Genomic DNA, 20,753 nt, shown 5'->3' on the forward strand with positions numbered 1-20,753 from the left:
GTTCTGAAAACTAGATAAAGAGAACCCTATTCAACAAATGAGTCAAAATATTATACTTGTTCATTTACTTATTGAGGAAATGATCTAAAGTTACATCTAAAGGTTAGAAAAATAATCTTTGCTGGTGTGCCCCCCCCCCTTGGGCAGCAATAATACAACTAACATTCTGATAATGGTTGATGAGGCCTGTACATAAGAAATTTAGCCTGTTTCTTTAACTGAATAGCTTTAACTCAGGGATGTTGTTTGTTTCTTCACATGAACTGCCTTCTTCAAGTCCTTCTCCACTTTTATAGGATAAACGTCAGGAGGTTGACTTGGCCAATCCAAAATATTAACTTTTTTCTTAATTGTTGATCATGCTTAGGTTATACGACTTGTGTATTTTGTGCTGTGGTCTTGCTACATGATCCACTTTCTGTTGAGTATATAGTCACAGACAAATAGCCTAACACTTTCTTGTAGAATTTGCTGAGACAATTAGAATTCATGGGTCCACTGATGATGGCAAAGCCGCCCTGAGACAGAGCCAGCGAAACAGGCCAAACCATGATACCAGCACTATGTTTCATAGAGGGCATACAGTTCTTATGCTGGAGCACAGTGTTTGCATTTCACCAAATCTAAGTCTTTTCAAGCCAAAACTTTGTCCATGAAATCTGTTCCTAGTAGGGAGTGGGGTTTACTCTCATTTTATATTCTAGTCTAGTTCTATTCTTGCCTTATCAGTGTTGGTGGGAGTGGTCTTGATGGTTCTTTGATTAGGCTGTTTACTGTTAGCTTCTTTGACAGTTCCTTGTTTGGGATACTGTTTGCTTCTTTGTTGGTCTAAACATTAATCTTGGTGTTAATTTCTGCTCATTTGGGTACCTAGTTTGGGTAATGAAATGACCAAGCTCAGAAAGCAGTAGGGATCCCTCATTTCAACCCTGAGCTACTAATATTCTCCTCTATCCTCTATCGGTATGCTATGGTCTATTGAATATCCTTGCACATATGAGATTGCCTTATGATTAGAGTGGTAAACCACTTCTGAAATTTAGGTTTAAGGATATCAAACAAGTATCTTCATTTCCGGCCTCAAAAACTGCCAAATGCATCTGGTCAATAATTGCTTACTAGGTACATTTTGATCCAAATCCCATGAAAACTACTACTGTGGAATAACCCAAATCTGAAAATAGGAAGGAAAATGTTTTAGTGGAATGCTTGGGCCAAACAATAAATCAATACTCTCAATCAGTTGATTACTAATGAGTTGTGTTTTGAATATAATTTCTTTACAAGATTTGCAGAGCAATATAATAACTGAAATGTATTAAACAGAATGGCCCAGCTGCTTTAGCAGCAGCAAAGTACTAACAAGTTTAAAATGTTCAAGAGATGCAGCACTTGAACAAAAACTCATAATCTAATTTATAAAGAATTAAAAAGTAAAAGTTAGTTTTATAGAGAGGAGGTTCCCTGTTGGTTCTCTCCGGTTCGGACAAACCAATAGCAGCGGCTGCGGGAGGCTCTGCCCACACACCTCTGATGTAATGCACGGCCTTCTGCACATGCGAAGGCAGTGCATGCGCAGATGTGGCATGTGCACTCATATTTGTGAATCGGTGGGGAAGGTAAGTGAATCCCACCATTGATTTTATATCTGAATTATGGAATAGAGAGCTAGAATATCCAATTTTGAGTTCTAATTCTAAGTTCCCCTGCCAGAATTTTACATCCAATTAACAAATCAAATCAAAGAACTTAATTCCTCAAACCTTATGATTTTCCCAAAACTGCAGGCAGACCATTTTCTAACATTAATTTCACTGAAATAACTGAGTCAATAGCTTCCTCCCCACCGCCCTCAGACAGATCATTGCTCATTGATTGGCCTGAAAACCATTTTAAAGATGAATCATAAAAATATCCATAGCAGCTGCAATCATAGTTCAGTAGATTCACAGCAAGTAGTAAAAACAGTTTTGCTTTTAAATGTAAAACTGTATTACCTTAAAAAATCTAATCAATACACAAGTATTCATGTTGTCAATTGTCAGTGGTTTTATATGAAGGGACAAATAATTAAAATGCACATTCCTCTGTTCAGAAACGTTGACTGAAATAAAATGCTTTCCTGGAAGAAAAATTGAAAACTTCTGAGCACTTTTAACATGACCTGTGTATTTCACTACTTATCTCTTCTGTAAATGAGACTGTTAATAAATGAGTAATTCAACTATAAGATTTTTAAAAGCTACATTCAACATTTCAGATACAATCCTTTGTAACTGTTTAATGTACCCTAGATTTTAATTCTTAGATATAAATGCTGGGTAGGAAAATTCTAAAAAACTCCACCTACATGGTATTTTTAGATTGCTGTTTCTTGAATTCCCTTTACACATTGCATAGCGGAAATGTTTTCTCCTCCCTAGATCTCATTTCATAAATATGTACCAAAAAAAGGAAATTGTACATCATTTAATAAACCCTTACAATAAAATAAGTGAAAACTGAAACAGTAGAACTCTTTCACAGGCCTGATTCATGAATCACCTTATGACCCTTAGCTGAAAGACATAAAATCTCTAAGTAAGTCACATTTCGAATATAAATGTTCAAATAATAGTAGCATTTAAATTTAAAAATGAAATCTAGCAAGACTAAAGCATCACTGACACTATCCCAAACTCCAATTTCACCCCCACTAACTTAAGAGATAAATGAATTGGAATTATCCACTGATTAAGTAAAACCCACCCAAATCAGTGCCCAGAAGATCCTTCCAATGGTCATTTTTCTGCTACAAGGCCCAAACACCACAGAGACAGTGCTCCTCCCACCACCACATACACTTTACTTTGAATAGAGAATGAAAGCGACTTTAATCTCCAGGAAAATAAATGCATCAAAGTCTATGGAGATTCTCAGTCATCCAGGTCATGCTTGTCCCAAAGATGCTTTTTTTCAAGAGGCAACTGGAGTTTCTTTGAAGATGTTTCACTTCTCATCCAAGAAGCTTCTTCAGCTCTGACTGATAGAGATTAACAGAGTTGGAAGGGGCCTTGTACGCAGGGGTGAAATTCAATTTTTTTTACTACCGGTTCTATGGGAGTAGCTTGGTGGGCATGGCAGGGAAGGATACTGCAAAATCTCCATTCCCACTCCAGGGACCAGCCAGAGGTGGTATTTGCCGGTTCTCCGAACTACTCAAAAATTTCCCCTACCGATTCTCCATAACCTGTCAGAATCTGCTGAATATCTTGTAGGTTATCTAGTTCAACTTCCCACCCAAGCAGGAGACCCTATACTATTTCAGTCCAGTCTCTTCTTGAAAGCCTCCAGGGATGAAGCTCCACAACTTCTGGACTGGATGGGGGAATCCTTCCATTCCCATCATCCATTCAGAGCTCAAGAAGGGTTCTTGGATGAGATGCGAAATGTCTCCAAAAAGTCCAGTTGCTTCCTGAAAAAAAAGCTCCTTTGGACAAACTGCATCAAAGGAAAGAAGGGATGGCCAAGAAACTCCCCCCACTCTCCCCGTGGTTGTCGCGGGCAACCTCTCCCAGTCCCATCTTTGGCTTTGCCTCCCTAGAAATCCACCCCGCACGTGGGATGATGGCCCTGTCTTGTCCTGACATTTACGAGGCAGCATCCTGTCACATGTCAAGGGGAGGAAGACGCCAGCGCCGGCAGGCATGCGCCTACTACCAGCCGGCAGGAGCATCCTTCCTTCTGTCTCCCAAGGGCTGGCTTTCGGTCCCGCCAACGGCCCGCCCCTCGCGCCGCCGCCGCCGCCACTCACTTTTCCCCCAAGACGCCTGCTTCCTTGCTTGCTGCCGCGTTGTGGCTGTTCTGCCCGGGGGCCGAGACGGGCATCACGGCGGACGCGGTAGGTGCCGGCGGTTGCTGGGCCGGAGGGCCCTTGCCAGTCTGCTCCAAGATGCCCTCGGAGCTGGTGCACAAGGAGCGGGAGACAGCGGCGGCGGCGGAGGTAGCCCCGGGCATGAGCCGCAAAGGCAAGCGGCCAGCGGCTACGCCGGGCCAGGCGGGATGGAGCCACCTCAGCGCCGAGCGACGGCAACAGCTGAGTCCTCCGGTGCCGGCCTGGCTGAGCCAGAGCAGGTCCCTCAGCAGCGCAGGGCTGCGGAGCCGCATCATGATAGCCCTTTCGTCTTCTCCGCCTTTCCCGGCGGCGGTCCGTCAGCTCCGGCGGCGAAGAAGGGAAGTGCCTCGGCCGCCGCCAGTCGACCGCGCTTTGCTCTCACACCCCACGGACTCCGCCTCAAGACCCACCCCATTGGGCGGCGGCGGCTGTAACCGTCGGGCGCTTTCCAAGGCGATTGGCTCTCCGGCATGTCCGTTTAAGAGAAGCATTTTATTTTTCTCCTCCTCCCTCCGCCCATCCCAGAGACTGGAAGATGTGGCGCACTTGGAGCTGGGCCTGCTGAGCGAGCGGGAGGGGAGGGGGCAGCGAGAGCGGAGCTAAGGGACGCGTCCCGCGAATTGGGGGGGCTGCTCTTTGCTCCCGCTGATCCCTTCAGAGAGGCTGTAGTGGTCTAGGGCAGTGTTTCTCAACCTTGGCCACTTGAAGATGTCTGGACTTCAACTCCCAGAATTCCCCAGCCAGCGAATGCTGGCTGGGGAATTCTGGGAGTTGAAGTCCAGACATCTTCAAGTGGCCAAGGTTGAGAAACACTGCTCTAGGGCATGATAGCTTTCACAGCATACTCTGAAGGAGGTGCAATGAACACCTGATTAAAGTTGCATCCAATCTAAAACCAGGAATACTGTACACGGGTCACTTTCTGGCTCATCATTTCACTGGGGATATATGTCTATGGAAATTCTCAGTCATCCAGGTCACCGTACTCCCAAAGGTGCTTTTTTTCCCCAAGAGGCAACTGGACTTTCTTGTTTTCCACTTCTCATCCAAGAAAATGCTTCAGCTCTGACTGGATGGTGGGGAATGGAAGGATTTATACTTGCAGGCAGCTAGTCATTTGCATTCACTGAAGATAGGAGAAAAGGGGGACGGAAGAGTACAGTATTGCCCAAAGAAATAGTTCAGAAAGGGCCAGCAAGAGTTTCAGGGGTCAGGAGGAAAATACCTGACCCCTGCTGTCCCATGCATTCCTTTCCTTTCTTGATTACCATGATAAGTAATTGTGCCTATTTATTGCTGTGAAAGCTCGGAAAAATCTCGTGGTGCCTCAGAGACTTAGATTTATATGACATCAGCTTTTCTACAATCCACGAAAGCTGATGCCCTAATAAATTAGTCATTCAGAGGCCACCTGAGACGTCTCCCTGCAGAACGGCTTCCATAATCTTAATTTTTGGTTGCAGGTAAAAGATCTCCACACATGCTATTGAGTCATCAAAGTGAACTGACTGGGGATAATGGAATTGTACTGCAATATGTTCTGGAGAGCATCAGCTTGGGGAAAAATTGTGACAGAGCAGAGTGATGGTCAAAGCCCTGATTATTTTTTAAAAAAAGCCTAAATGAGAAGACTCTCACCAGTTTGTTAGAAAGAAATCTACCAAGAAAGTGAGTCAGACCAGCAGAATAAACCAGCAGGAGAACTGCAGGCAGGCAGACACACTAGAAGGCCCTTGCAGCATCCAACTGCAGAATCAAATTACTGTTATAGCAACTGGTTAATGTCTCCCGATTATAGTCTTTATAGTTTCTAAGTCTTTATAAAGTCCCTATATCCTATAAAGGATAAGAGCAAAATTGGGGCATGTTAGGCAATATTGCTCAAAAGTGTAATATTCCATATTACAAAGTACTGAGTTGACAAAGGTAATACTTAAAACATTTATTATCTCTCTTTTTGTCTGAAATCCTCCCTCCCCTTTTTTTATTGAAAATTTTTGAAAAAAAGGCTTTTACAAATATTTGCCTCCCCTCCCTCACCATCCCCACCCAGACCCCCCCAACCTCCCCCCCCCCCGACTTCCCAGAACAAATACAGGGTATAAATCTTTAACAAAGATGTTCTAAAATAAACTTTTAAAAAAAGTATCATCTTTCATTTGAGCTTTAACTCCTCTTTTGTTAGGCTAACTAAACCGATTATATCATTCCTTGCTTCTTCAGTCATAGACTATCTGGAATTTCTTAGTCTCGTATTTACTTTGAATTTAGTCAATCCATCTTCTCCACTCCAGTTTTTATTTCTCATTTGAGTGGTCCTTGAGATATGCTGATATTTTAGGCCATCTCTGCTAAGTTTGTAACTTTTAATGTCCATTCTTGAATAGTAGGCAAATCTTCCTCCTTCCAGTATTAACGCCACCAACAGTCTTGCTGCCGTTATTAAATACAAAATCAAGTTAGTCTCTATAACAGTACAATCAGTAGTTATACCTAACAGGAATAACTGAGGGGTAAAGTTTATCCTTTTTTTAAGAACATTTTGCATAATCCACCATATTTTTATCCAAAATGCTTTAACCTTTTTAGAAGTCCACCCTATATGGTAATATGTAGCATCAACACAATCACATTTCCAGCATTTAGGTTGTAAATTCGGATACATACAGGCCAGTTTTTTAGGATCTAAATGCCATCTATAAAACATCTTATAAAAATTCTCTCTCAAATTTTGGGCTTATGTGAATTTTACATTTCTTACCCATATCTTTTCCCATGTATCCAACATTATTGGTTCTTCAAAATTTTGTGTCCACTTTATCATACAATCTTTGACTAATTCTGTTTCCGAATCCATTTCTATTAATACATTGTATAAACCTCCCTCCCCTTTTTAATGATGAGAATTTGTCTGGAATGGAAACAAAGGTAGAGAATCGTTTAGAACAGTGTTTCTCAACCTTGGCAACTTGAAGAGTCCAGACTTCAACTCCCAGAATTCTCTGGCTGGGGAATTCTGGGAGTTGAAGTCCGGACATCCTCAAGTTGCCAAGGTTGAGAAACACTGGTTTAGAAGCAGAATACAGATGTTAGATTTCACATTTTTTTTTAAAATATAATTCTGGGCACAATTTATTAAAATTTGCAGGCATAAGGTGTGTTAAAATATTCCATTGCATAAATGGGGAGGACTTTCAGAGAAGAGGTTGAGACAAACTGAAATAATCACATGATGGTTTGTCAGGGAGATGATGACCTTGGCAAGAAATATTATATAAACCAGGAGACTGAAACGTGTTTTTAAAGTTAGAATTCAAAGACACTTAGGCAGGTACCTTCTTGATCGACCAGGATATAAGAGGGAAAATAAAACACAAACAGATTTGCAGTAGATTATATTCTGTTATTATAGTTTATCCTCAAGGCATGGTTTGAATCTTCCTGGAGAGTTGATTTTGTGATCTTGTCGTCTGAGTGGAAACTGATATTTTTCAAAATGTCCTCGGCATTAGAGGAGTTAACAGTTTTCTGCAGGTTTTAATCTGAGCACATATTACATATATAGCACTTTCTATTTCTGATTTCAAATGTGTTATAGAATGAACAGCTGTAATGTCACCCGACAGTTACCATAGTTACAGTTTGACTTTCAAAGTGCTGCCACCTTCTGGGGACAAGGAGAAACTTGATAAGTTGCACTATATTTATATTAACACTGAGGATACATAGACATTGACAACAGTAATTACTAATAACATTCAGTAATTAACAATACCATGTGCCAAAAAACTATTCTCTAGCTCAATAAGACAAAACAATGGTAGTGATTACAAGTAGTCTTGATTTATAGCCGTTTATTTAACAACTATTCAAGTTATGACGGCCTTGCAAAAATGACTTACAACCTGTTTTGCTTACTTAAGACACTACCTTGAGGTAACATGATGACAATTTGTGCTCTTGGCAACCAATTCAAATTGACGCTGCGCAGCATCCTGCAGTTACTTGCGCCCTTGTGACCTCTAGACTGGACTACTGCAACGTGCTCTTGATGGGGCAGCCCTTGAAGAGCATTCAGAGACTCCAGCTGGCTGCACGAGCGATCGTGGGTGCACGTGGTTCACCCACGTAACACCTATCCTCCGCGAGCTGCACTGGCTGCCTATTGGTCTCCGGATACGCTTCAAGGCGCTAGTCGTCACTTATAAAGCCCTTCATGGTATTGGACCTGGGTACTTGAGAGACCGCCTGCTGCCAATTACCTCCACTAGACCGATTAGATCCCACAGATTAGGCCTCCTCCGAATTCCATCCGCCGGCCAGTGTCGACTGGCGACTACCCGGAGGAGAGCCTTCTCTTGTGCGGCTGCTCCGACCCTCTGAACGAACTCCCCGTGGAGATTCGAACCCTCACCACCCTCCAGGCCTTCCGCAAAGCCCTTAAAACCTGGCTGTTCCGACAGGCCTGGGGCTTAAGAGCTGTTGCCCCCGTCTCGAATTGTATGACTGTTCGTGTGTTTTAAATTATGCATCGTTATTGTGTCGTTTTTTTAATTTTTGTCTGTATCCCCTTCCCTGGTTTGAGTTGTGAGCCGCCCTGATTCCCCTTCAGGGGGGAAAAGGGCGCATATAAATATAATAAACAAACAGTTATGGGATTCCAAATTGCTAGCTGATCTTCAGATTCAAATACCTATCATTTTCCTTTTTTCAGCTCAATGATATATTAATTCTGAATAAAGTGGTTCTAACCAGTTCACCATTTTTTACAAAACCCAATGCTACTTGCTAGGGGAAGTCAGGGAGAGGTTTACATTTGAATTCTATAGATAGACCAATATAAATTCTGAGGTATCATATGCTAAGAAAGGCCAGAAGGCCAGGTTTGAGAGACAAGTGTCAAGTGACAGGTGAGCTCCCATCCTCATCCCAGTTATAACAACCTAGCATGTTTGAAACAAATGCAATGAGAGTACATGAATAAGTATCATTTTGGTAGGAAGGTAGCAAAGCCCCATAACTCATGTTGGCCACTCTTGACCATGGAAATGTCTTCAGACCAGCACTGGGGTCAATGGCTTTGAAACGGAGATGAGCACCACCCTATAGTCGGCAATGGTCAGTGGAGTAAAATGTGCATGGACTCCAGGCATGAAATCCTCTTACCTTTGCTACCATTCAGAACTGGGAGTGCATCCATGCATACTGTTGCATGCGCAGAACATCCGTGATGATGTCTGGGCAGGTGGGCAGAGCTCCCCACTGTGCTGCTACCGGTTCGCCCGAACTGGGTGGAATCAGCAGAATACCACCTCTGATGCTAAATGCCATTGATTGATTGATTTAAGTAATTGCTATGACCAGCTGTTTCACAACTGTAACTGTGGATGGCATACAAAGATAAAAAGCCCGTGACCCGTCAAAACCACGGTCCACAAAAGCGCGATCGACGAAAGCGCGCATTGACGTCATCACAGCGCGAACGAAAAAAATTAAAAATTGAAATAAAAATAAAATTAAAGCAAGCCGATTCCCATAAAGGTAAGGGTTAGGTTTAGGGTTAGGGTTAGGTTAAGGGTTAGGGTTAGGTTAGAGCGTTCGGGTTACGTTTCGCGTTAGGTTAAGGGTTAGCGTTAGGTTTAGCGTTAGGTTAACGGTTAGGTTTAGGGTTAGATTTTAGGGTTAGGTTAAGGGTTAGGGTAGGGTTAGGGTTAGGGTTAGGTTTTGGGGGGGTTAGGGTAAGGTTTTCGCTTTATTTTTACATTTTTCGATCACAGCGCGATGTTTTCGTTGCGCTGTGATGACGTCAAATGCGCGCTTTCGTCAACCGCGATTTTGTCGTCCGCGGTTTTGTGGTGGAACCTAAAAATCCAACAATTACAAAGTCATAGTTTGTCAGCAGATGCCACCAGGTTCATTTTGTAAAAGGTGTGTATGATATGACGCATAAAAGATGCAATGAGGGTATTCCTTAATTAAGCAAAAGTCAAGAATGGATTCTGAAAATTAGACTGCACAATTCAGATAAATCTTTATTCTTCTGTAATTGCTTCAATGTGAGGCATTATGTAGTAATGTTTTTAAAGTTGCCTGAAAACTTTTTTAGTTTTGAGTATTGACTATTAGTATTTGTCCTCACACTAGCAATCTTCTGTAAAATAATTTACAGCATTACTTCATACATACCCCTGCACACATACAAATATTACAGATGTATTTATGTACATGTAGTATATATTATTTGTGTGGTATGGAATAAACACTTTCCCTATAGACGTGGCTTATATTACAGCAGTAAGAATGTGAGAGGAAATGTATTGGCCAGTAGAACGCTAATCTAGCAAATTTCGTCTTGTCTGTTACAAAATAGGCAGTGCTGTTAGGAAAATAATAATCTTCATTTAATTAGTTATTAACAGATGTTATTGAGGAACATTGCATATATAAACATTGTAACGTGAAATAATAGTGCTCTTTAGCACGGATTGTTTGTTAAGAAGAAACCATTTGTACTTTATACTTACCGCATCAGTAGACCACATAGTCATGGAAGAATAAGCACATGTTCTTCAGTCCCTTGGAGCATAGTTTACATTAGCTTTGTGCACCTACGACAATTGAAGCTTTAATACAATATAATGTGCTACATCAGATAGCTTAATGTTTAACTAAATGTTTCCTGTATTCCCTATTGAACTTCCTTTTTGCTAGAAAAAGTTGAGCACTTTTACATAAAGAGAAAAACTATGATTAGTCATTATAGCTATTTTATTAGGTATCCTATACTCATATCAGTTCACGAGTTGAAAGGCAATTGGCCACTACTCCAGATGAGTGACCATAATCTCCAATGCATGGTCAGACAGAAGAATAATGTCAAAAAATGCCACCACCACCCCAATGCAATTAAATGGTATGAAGCAGAAATATCAGAGAGAAAATAGACAATGCCACTAGCAGAAGCCCAAATTGCAAACTTTCATGGAACATCCAAGTTTCTCAAAGGGAGGCACCTACTGCAAAATAAGCTCCAGCCATTCTAAGAACATTTTGGAAGGCTTTCGTAGCGTTCCGCCAAAGCTTCCAACCTGGGAAGCCAGGTAGGGCAAACAAGTAGGTGAATCTGGTCAGGAGATGATTATTACTTCAAAAAGTGAAATATGAAAAACAATGTATGTGTTTATCTTTAAACTATGGAAAACCAGCAAGGGCAGGAGAAGGGCAGAACTCCTGATGGTGTTCCATTTGTCATCCATCGCCCCCAACCTTCACTGGCAACCTTGACATCTCTTCATACATAGCGAGATTCTAAAAGCTGCATCTGAACTTGTGTTGGAAGAATGTCCATCTGTGTTCAGTTCCAGAAGAAGACCCTGGAACACATGGAAGCTGCTTGGAAAGGTGGCTTAATGGTGGACAGGATCACATGGTTTGAGATCCTGGCAAAAGAAAGGCACATAGTGGGAGGGAGAGAGAGATTTGGGCCCCTGCCTTGGAGCTTCCTGTTCCTGTGTAAGAAATGTATGCTGATTGGTTGTCCAGCTCCCATGGGGCCTGCGGGATAACTTTGTAGTGCCTTGATCCCAAGTTTGGTTGAATCTTGCATGGTGATGTAATTCTCCCTAGGTGCCATGCTGTTGCTAGATGGGAGAGGGCTAATCCTATCTTGTTGATCTTGGGTGAGAGCATTTGCTTATGAATAGACCTAGCTATCTCTTTATCTCTTAAGTGCTGACATCTGCTGACATCTGGGGAAGGCGAGGGAGGGTATTAAGAGTGAGTCTTCTTCCTGCCTAAAAAAACATGTTTCTCCATTTCTTATCCAGGAAAACATAAGTATCTGCCTTTTTAATATTCTTAGACTATTTCATTCTTTTAAGATAGGGGTGGGTGCTACCTCCTATACTTGGATGTGCCAACGGCACATGGGCAGGACAGAATAAAAAGTGCCCTCCCCCCGAGGATTCAGACATTGCTCGTCTGACAGTCCACCTTAGAGGGAAGAGGGCGAAAATGTATATATAAGTAGATGTTCTATTCTGCTCAGTATGGAATGGTTCAACTAATTCTGAGGTACAATTAGTACCCTCTTTGAGGCACGTTTATAAATCCTTACTTTCTATTTGTTGCACCATCTGGTTCTATATATTCAACTGGTCATGATTCTACTTTATTGGATCCCCTATATGTTAATGAGAGCCAGAACATAATATCTATAGCATAATCCCCATTGCTGATAAATATGAATCGTACATTTATCCTTCACTCTAGTTGGATCTATTTTTTCTCTCATCAGAAGCAGTTCTTGAATGTAAAAAATTGCAATATAAGGTAATATTCCTTAAGGCTGGTGCCCCTTTGCATTTCAGTATCACCATACTAGTATGCCAATAATATTTAGTGAGGCACCAGCTAGCCACTAAGGAACCTAACCATAGAAATAACCTCTGATCCTCAATCAATTCTACTGGATCAAAAGTTTCTGGGCAATGCAGTTTTTCTAACTGGAAAAGATTTTGGGATAATCATCCATAGATGAGCCCACGCAATCCAATTGCAAATTATCCTTTGTTGCGTTTCATTGTTCTTTTGCAGTGCAGAAAAAACTTTAATCCATTAGTGGAAAATGTATCTGGAAGATAAGTGGAAGGGTTTTTTTTCTGGCATAGTCAATAATATTACAAAAATATAAATCTTCTCATCAGATGTATTTGTTGAATCTTCAAAAAGTTGAAGAAACTAGTAACTAACTTGAAAAAGGTATACAAATTTTTATTTTACTGTTTTAAGCAATCTGCCTCTTGTTCAGGGTAGAAACAACTGTAGCTCTCAGAACATATGAATCTACTAGTCAAATCAATTTATCAAGGTGGCTTTGACAGTAAATGATTGGATATATTAAAATAATGCTTGAGGTTGTTTTGTCTCCTATGGTGAACACTATCCACCCATAGAGAAAGACCTTACACACAGTGCTGTTACTAATTACAATTATCTGACAGGATTCTTCCAGTTCTTCTGGGAATAGTTCCTTTCAACAGATTCCTCAGAGGGAAAGAGAACAGAAGTCTCAACGTACCATGGCAATTTTAACCTCGAAACATATCAGAAGCAAACATTTGGAAAGGTATCTGATCACCAGACTCAAACAGGATATATGAATGGAAGAGAATGTGTTTCTTCTACAAAGCACACACTAAAAATGCAAATACAGTATATATCCACAATAAAATCTAATGAAATTTCAGCAACAATAGCAATGGTGCTTAGACTTATATACCACTTCCTAGTGCTTTACAGCACTCTAAGCACTTTGCAGAGTCAGCATATTGCCCCCAACAGTCAGAATCCTCGTTTTACCGACCTTGGAAAGATGGAAAGCTGAGTCAACCTTGAGCCAAGGAGAATTGAACTGCCAAACTGCTGGCAGTCGGTAGTCAGCAGAATAACTCTAGTACATGCCACCCATCGCACAGGAAAGCAAATTTAAACATTTGGAAGATGTATTCTTGGAAAACAGCCATGAGACCCCTACAAATAGCTGATGAAATGACTTAAGTAGACCCTGTTCAATGTAGAGTACACATATTTAGGTTGTGGTTTAATGGTCAGGAAAACCAATGGAAAGAAAGGGGATAATGTGCACTAAAAAATTTCCATAACATTTTTAACTTATGATTTTATACATTCTTTCTTTTTTACATCTTTATTCTGGAGTTCTTGTTGTTTTTAAAATGTGTTAAAAGCTGAACTTAGAAAAACATTTTGACGAAGAAAAAAAGAAGTTGTATCATTAGACACTGCCTTCAGGTTATGATTTGTTAGCCAAGGCAGTTCAATCCAGATACAACCACATAGAGCAAAGACAACTGCATGCTTATTTCTGAGAAGCTATATAGAGCCGAGGTGGCGCAGTGCTTAGGGTGCAGTACTGCAGGCCACTTCAGCTGACTGTTATCTGCAGTTCAGCGGTTCTAATCTCACCGGCTCAAGGTTGACTCAGCCTTCCATCCTTCCGAGGTGGGTGAAACGAGGACCCAGACTGTGGGGGCAATATGCTGACTCTGTAAACCGCTTAGGAGGGCTAAAAGCCCTATGAAGCGGTATATAAGTCTAACTGCTATTGCTATTGCTATTCCCATGGAATACAAATCAGCCGTAATGCCTCTGTAGCCGTCCTGGTGCCCCCAAGCATCTTGATGTCCAAGGTTTGGGATTGTGCATAACATAACAATATCCCAGAATGGTAAAGAGCCTACTTGGAAGTTGACTGGGGTGGCAGGGAGCCAACATACCAGTTTGTCCTCAAGTAAATAGATATTGAGTCACTGATTATGCCTACTAGAGTACAACATGATCTTTGAATCCAGTGGTTCTACCAGCCCCTAGATGTTGAGATGCCCAACTTATGGCATAATTCTGATAAAGTAATTAGTGTATAGGCAAGAAATTACTCCCAGGCATTACTTAGCTGCCTGCTGCAAAGGGAAGGGCAGAGAGAGGGATGAGGTAGGGGACACAGGGCAAGAAAAAAGGTTTCTGATGATCTCTTCCAGATTTGCACAAGGAAATTCAATGGGGAAACTGACAGGAAATCAGAAGTTGCTCCTGCTCCCACTGTTTTTTCCCCCTGTCCTTGCTCATTCTCTTTCGCTGTTTAGGTCAAGAAATGTCTCTAAAATGGTGACCCAGTGGGGCATGGATGGGCATGCCCAGAGAGCATGATAAGGTATTTGTATTTGATACTAGACAATCCATAACTATCTAGATTTCTTTCTTTTTCTTGAGTTATAATTTAGATGACATGCTTAAATTTAATACAGCTATTGTTGAATATATGCTCTCTTTTGTGGACATACATACTGATTTTCCAGCGAAATGTAAGAGTTAAGACTATAAAAAATCTATAGCACTGTTTTCTAAAAATGTAACCATTCATTACAAACTAAAAATCCCTGAAACCATTATGTAATTTTAGACTTCTGAAATATATCTTCCAATGTGTTGTGAGCAGAGATTTAGCAATCTGCATTCAAAAATCCCAAAATATTTAATCTTGCTCATTTTTTACTAGTTTTTCAATTCTGTTTTTCCACTATTTTTTTTTCACTACTGGTACGTGATAATTTTTATAGATGATCCAATGAATAATTTTGGCAACTGTTTTACGTTGTTGTTTATAAAAAATTGTGTGATCTTTTTACATGAGAATATATGATCTACTGTTTCTTCTGTTTCTTTGTACAATCAATACTTTGAATCATTTGATAATTTTTCATCAATATTTTATACAGTTTTGCACACCATCAGTCAATTTCAAAAGGCAGCTGTACTCAGAACAGCTTACATCCTACAAGGATATTTAACACCATCAAACATCAACACCTGCCTAACCCCGATAGGTGAGAAGGACCTTGAGAAGGATTCGATAGGTAGATAAAAATGCCAAATCCAGTAAAACAGCTGATTACTGTACAACAAACTACATTATTATATTTATTAATAAATAAATAAAAACTTAAAAGTACAACCCTTATTCCCTATGCCATTATTTATTTGTTCAATTCTGAATCACAAACTTTTTCTAATCTAAATCAACCTCTCTGTGGATGTAGTCTAAACGAACACATTTGTTTTATTACTTCAATTACAATTAAGAATTTTCTTCATGTTCATAATCATATTCAGTTCTTTGGCTTTCCAGTTATTTTTAAGCAACCTTATTGTTGAAATCTTGTTGCTTCCAAGACAGTTACTTCAATGAGAAGAAAAAATCACTCTTGAATAATATTTGTGGACACATTAATAATTGCCATATTAACTTGTCTGAAAAATTTGTTAGAGTTTGACAGGTTGGTCAAAGACCCATGTTCCAAGTTGCATCAGTGGTTCTCAAGTGAGGGAATGCATACTACAGCTGGGATTAAAAAGTACCTTAGGTGGGTGACTGTGTAAGTCATTACACTTTAACATAACTTTCTAAATTGTAACTATAATAACAGATTGCCCATAACCATATGGTCTTGGAAAAAGTGAGATTTCTGCTTTCATCACACTGTTATAACCTGGGCAAAGGGAAGAAGAACAAACAGTGATTAATTTTCTGTTTCTTGCTTTGGGACAAAAAAAGATAGTTCTGCTGGCTTGGCGGAGGATGCTTCCAACTGGAGCCCCACCAATCAAACCATGATGCAGCTATACTGATCTTTGTTCCCATTTTTATGGCAAGAAAAGGAACAGTGAAATTGGTAGAATGTCATGACTTCTTCCTACACATCCCTAGCCTTCAGTTCCACAAAGACCCATAACATTTTCATAATAAACAACTTGTTTGGAAACATCTCAAGTACTTTTTCTCTGAGTGTAATTTTAATTGAACAATCTTTATTGGATGTATGCTAGTGGTCAGCATGAATTATGTAATTATTTGGGCTAAGATCATGCCATTTTAGTTGGGGACAAATCACTGACATATTTGTTTTACATTTACATAATAAATAAAGAGTAATTTCAAGTCCGGGGGGAGGGGAGGAGACCTGAATATTTTGTATTAGCTAATAGTGCTAGGTTACTGTCTAATTTCATCAGACTTGGCAAACTAAGATCATTATGCTGGCCTTTTTCCTCTTTGGGTTCAGCAATCTTGATGTTATAACCAGCCGACAAGGAGTTAAAATCTCTTACTTATAAGGAAGCTCCAGTCCTTGGAAGAATACTTTAACTAAGCTTATCCTATTACTTCCAACATTGCAAACCTCTAAAAATATTAACAGATATGAGTAAAAATAAACAAACCCTAATCACGATCCCAACTACATCCCATCCAATGAAATTTCTTTGAGAAAGTATTGAACAGCAATGACAGGTAACTCTTGTAGCAACACTTCCGCACACGAGACAGTCACACAGTCCATTCATTGGGAAAGTTCTCGTTTAACATTGATAAATTTATCTTATCGACTTGACCTTCCCTGATAGCCTGTACTCATAAGACTGATTTAAATGTGTATATAAAAGTAGATTACATCTGGTAAGCTAACATTGGTTCTGGATGAATTATCCTGCAAAACGCCGCTGTATGTAGACAAAGCGTAATCTTTTGACACTCCTTTCAAAGCTCTCGTTTTGCCTTAAAATTTGCTGATGTGACTATGTAGCTATAATATTTAATGGTAAATAAGTACTCTGCTTTGAGTATTGAGGAAATTACTGGTGCATGGCTTCATTTCAAAATAATCTAAACCAAATGAAACTTAGCGTTACAGGGCAGAATGCTCATTTTAAGTCAAGGGGGAGGGAGGTAAACCTGTTGCCTTCTATACACTGGTGTTTCCTCACCATTGGCCATGGTGACTTCAGTGCAGTTCAGAAACATCTGGAGGTCACATATTGCCTATGCTTAAAATAAAAACATGTTGTTTTATATTGCATTTCAATTTTGCATTTTTGTGCCAACCAGAGTATTTGGTTCATTGGACATCACTAGTAGGATACCATTCAGCATAGGGCAGCTTTACGGGATTTGGACTGACTTCTGATTTAGCAGAAAAGCAAGCTGTTCTCTACTCCAGTGCAAAATATGCTTTTTAAATGTGTAAAGTATGTTCTTTAAGTATTAACTGCACATGCCTCCCCTTTTTCTTTTAGGTTTTAAGAAGTTCAATGGCATATATGGTTCTCCTTCCCTACTACAACCCTCTACGGTTGAAGATGAAAAGTTGACCCAAGGTCATTCAGAGAGTTTCATGGCTAAGTGAAGATTTGTATGAAGATTTTCACAATAGTTGCCCTGACACCAATATCCACAATGTCACGTGTATTGTATGTATTGCTAAGCTGGTAAACTCTGGCAATCTTTTTCCTAACTGGTGTAGCTGCTACACAAATGTGCATGCATTCCTTATGATTAGAATATTAGAATATATTAGAATATATTCATCCCTTCATCAAAATGTTTCAAACAATTTCAAGTCTCTGCCAGAATGTTTCAGTAATAATGGCAATATAGATTCTTGATCTCTTTACAAAACTGATGAAAAAGTACTGGTTTTTTTTTTAAGATAGATGATTGGCACTGATATCTTTTTTCAAGTTATTGAATTTCATTGGCTTTTTGGCATACTTGGTTTCCTATCCAAATTGTATTTGGTTACTAGCTCATTTTCTCCCCATCTCTCTCTCCCTTATCAATACTTCCTCAGATGTAGCAACATTCCAGCAAATTACAATAGTTCTACGGATGTATTTGCTTGCTGCAAAGGAAATACATGGTACGTACAGGAAAGATATATTGTTGTACAGTTTCCACCAGCTGATTGTGCTAGCTTTCAGCTGACTATTTCCCAGCCAGAAAAAATAAAAGTGGTGATCCATGGGATAAAAAAGGTAGTTATTGGGCAGAAAAGAAAGAATCCTTTCTATTAAAAATCAGATTGGAGGCAAAGGGCATGAATAGTGCAAGAAAGGCAATTAATCATGGATCAGTAGCTATTTCTACAACTGTTGCCACACCTGACAGGATACCATTGCTTGGGGGGGGTGTATGTGGCTGAGAAACAGCAGCATTGCACAATGAGTTTTTCTCACTTATATATTTTAGTACATTAAAATCCATTGCGTCATGTTCACATCACGGGGGAGATCATGATGGGATCCATGTAGTCAGATATACATATGCATACATGTACAGGAAGTGTTCACCTGTTATGTGGACAAATATGTAAAAATATAATTCTACATGAATGGCAAAGAAATTGTAATACTGATATTTCTAGGGCTTAAAAGCCCTTCCTATCATAACATTTCTCTAAAAGCGTGTTTTGTTTGGGATAAGACGGACCGCTGTATTGTAATGACACTTTCAGATACAAATATTTGTAACTTTGTTCTTAGCAAGTTGTCTGAAAAGAACATTCTGTTTACATAATTCTGATCAACCACCACCTGCGCCATAATACAGAAATAATTATAGGAATAGTTACCCTGTTTCCCTGAAAATAAGACTTCCTTGGATAATAAGCCCAATCAGGCTTTTGAGCACATGCACTAAAATGATCTCCCCCGAAAATAAGATCTCCCTGGAAATATTACAACACAGCAGCAGCCATGAGGTGGCCACACCTGCCACCTCCTGCACCTCAAAAATAATAAGACCACCCCAAAAATAAGGCCAAGTGCTTATTTCAGGGGTCAAAAGAAAATAAGACCCTGCCTTATTTTTGGGGAAACACGGTATGTCCAAGGACTCAAAAGTTACAACTTAACAGATAATAAAGCCAACACAATACTTCTGAGGAGATTCAAGAGGAGTATAAAGAAGTAATGGTCCCACTGTATTCTGCATTAGTCAGGTCTCACCTGAAGTATTGTGTTAGTTCTGCAGAGCCCAATTTTTTTAAAAAATACATTGATAAAACTGAAGCAGATCAAGAGAAAGGGTACCAAGATAGTGAAAGGACTGGAAACCAAATCATATGAGAAACAACTAAAAGACTTAGGCATGCGCTTCAAGGTGCTACTTACCATTCATAAAGCCCTCCATGGTAGTGGATCTGACTATTTGAGAGACCGCCTTCTGCCGATTACCTCCCTTCGTCCCATCAGATCGCATAGAGTAGGCCTCCTCCGAATTCCATCCGCCAGTCAGTGCCAACTGGCGACTACGCGGAGGAGAGCCTTCTCTGTAGCAGCTCCGACGCTTTGGAACGATCTCCCCGTGGAGATTCGTACCCTCACCACCGTTCAGACCTTCCGCACAGCCCTCAAGATCTGGCTATCCCGTCAGGCCTGGGGATAAGACCCTAATCTCGCCCCACCCGAATGTTGAACGAATGTTGTGTTTTATCGTTTTATTTTATTATACTCCACATTTTTTTTTGTGTTTTGTCTTGCACTCCCTTCCTACAAATTGTAAGCCGCCCTGAGTCCCCTCAGGGAAAAGGGCGGCCTATAAATGTCAAATAAATGACTAAATAAATAAAATGAAAAATGTTTAGCATGCAGAAGAGAAGGTTGCAAGGAGATATGACATCAGTCTTCAAATATCTGAAAGGCAGTCACATTGGTTGATGGTTCTGTAGGAGAAGAAGAGGCAGAGCAGGAGGCAGAGTCAAGGAGGAATCAGTCTGGAGTATAATGCTCCCACAAAGGATCCAAGTCCAGCAACCCCTTGAATTCCATTAACTCTTATCTAGTGTCAATTTAGTACTGACTATTAGTTGACTAAATTCTTGTCTATAGGTTTGAGCAATAAATCTTAACTAGGACTTAACAGGTTGTCCTGTTCCTCCCCTTGTGACAGATTCTCACTTGCTCCAGAGGGCAATAACAGAACTAGTGGATGAAACTTCAAAGATGTGGATACAGATTAGATTTAAGAAGAAACTCTTGACAGCAGGAGCTGTCAATCAGTGGACTAAATTACCGCATGGAATGGTTCCTTCTTTTTCACGGAAGTTTTCAAACTAAGGTTGGCTAGTCTTCTATCAGGGATGGTGTAGTGACTCCTGTGGCATGAAGGGAATTGATGATCTCGTAGGTCCTTTGAACTCCAGGTTTTATGAGCTTAAATGACTTTCTTTGCCATATAAAGGAGAATGTATATTGCCTGGACTCTGGAGAATCTCCAAGGGCTTCCTTTGGCTGGAGGAGGAAATGTGGTATTCTTGATCAAGGTTCAAAATTTTAAAGAAATAGCATATCTATCTGTAGTTAATTTTTTACAATTAAGCAATAGTTTTTGCATCAGTTACGTAATACACAACATTTGCATGACTTGAATATCTCTTTTGCATAATTTTGGGAACTACTTTTTTTGCATCTTGTTGGACATTTTTTAAAAAACCAACATTTTATTAATAGAAATAACAGTTACCAAATC

General features: G+C 40.1%; 1 protein-coding gene and 1 long non-coding RNA gene across 4 annotated transcripts in view; one reads left to right on the forward strand and one right to left on the reverse strand.

The window, feature by feature from the left end:
• Window positions 1–4,282, reverse strand: part of GLS (glutaminase) — a 75,141-nt gene extending 70,859 nt beyond the window's left edge. For all 3 annotated transcript variants that reach the window (XM_032217358.1, XM_032217372.1, XM_032217364.1), the window contains exon 1: window positions 3,794–4,282. In XM_032217358.1, coding sequence (XP_032073249.1) covers window positions 3,794–4,149 — 356 coding nt within the window. In that variant the 5' untranslated portion in view covers window positions 4,150–4,282. The remainder of the gene's footprint in view (window positions 1–3,793) is intronic.
• Window positions 4,283–17,523: 13,241 nt separating this feature from the next.
• LOC116520783 lies at window positions 17,524–20,541 on the forward strand. The gene is made up of 3 exons (XR_004256842.1): window positions 17,524–17,695; window positions 18,076–18,144; window positions 20,175–20,541. It is a non-coding gene; the product is annotated as an uncharacterized LOC116520783 (long non-coding RNA).
• Window positions 20,542–20,753: the final 212 nt, after the last annotated feature.

The sequence above is a fragment of the Thamnophis elegans genome, chromosome 1, assembly GCF_009769535.1.
Source record: "Thamnophis elegans isolate rThaEle1 chromosome 1, rThaEle1.pri, whole genome shotgun sequence".
Lineage (NCBI taxonomy): Eukaryota > Metazoa > Chordata > Lepidosauria > Squamata > Colubridae > Thamnophis > Thamnophis elegans.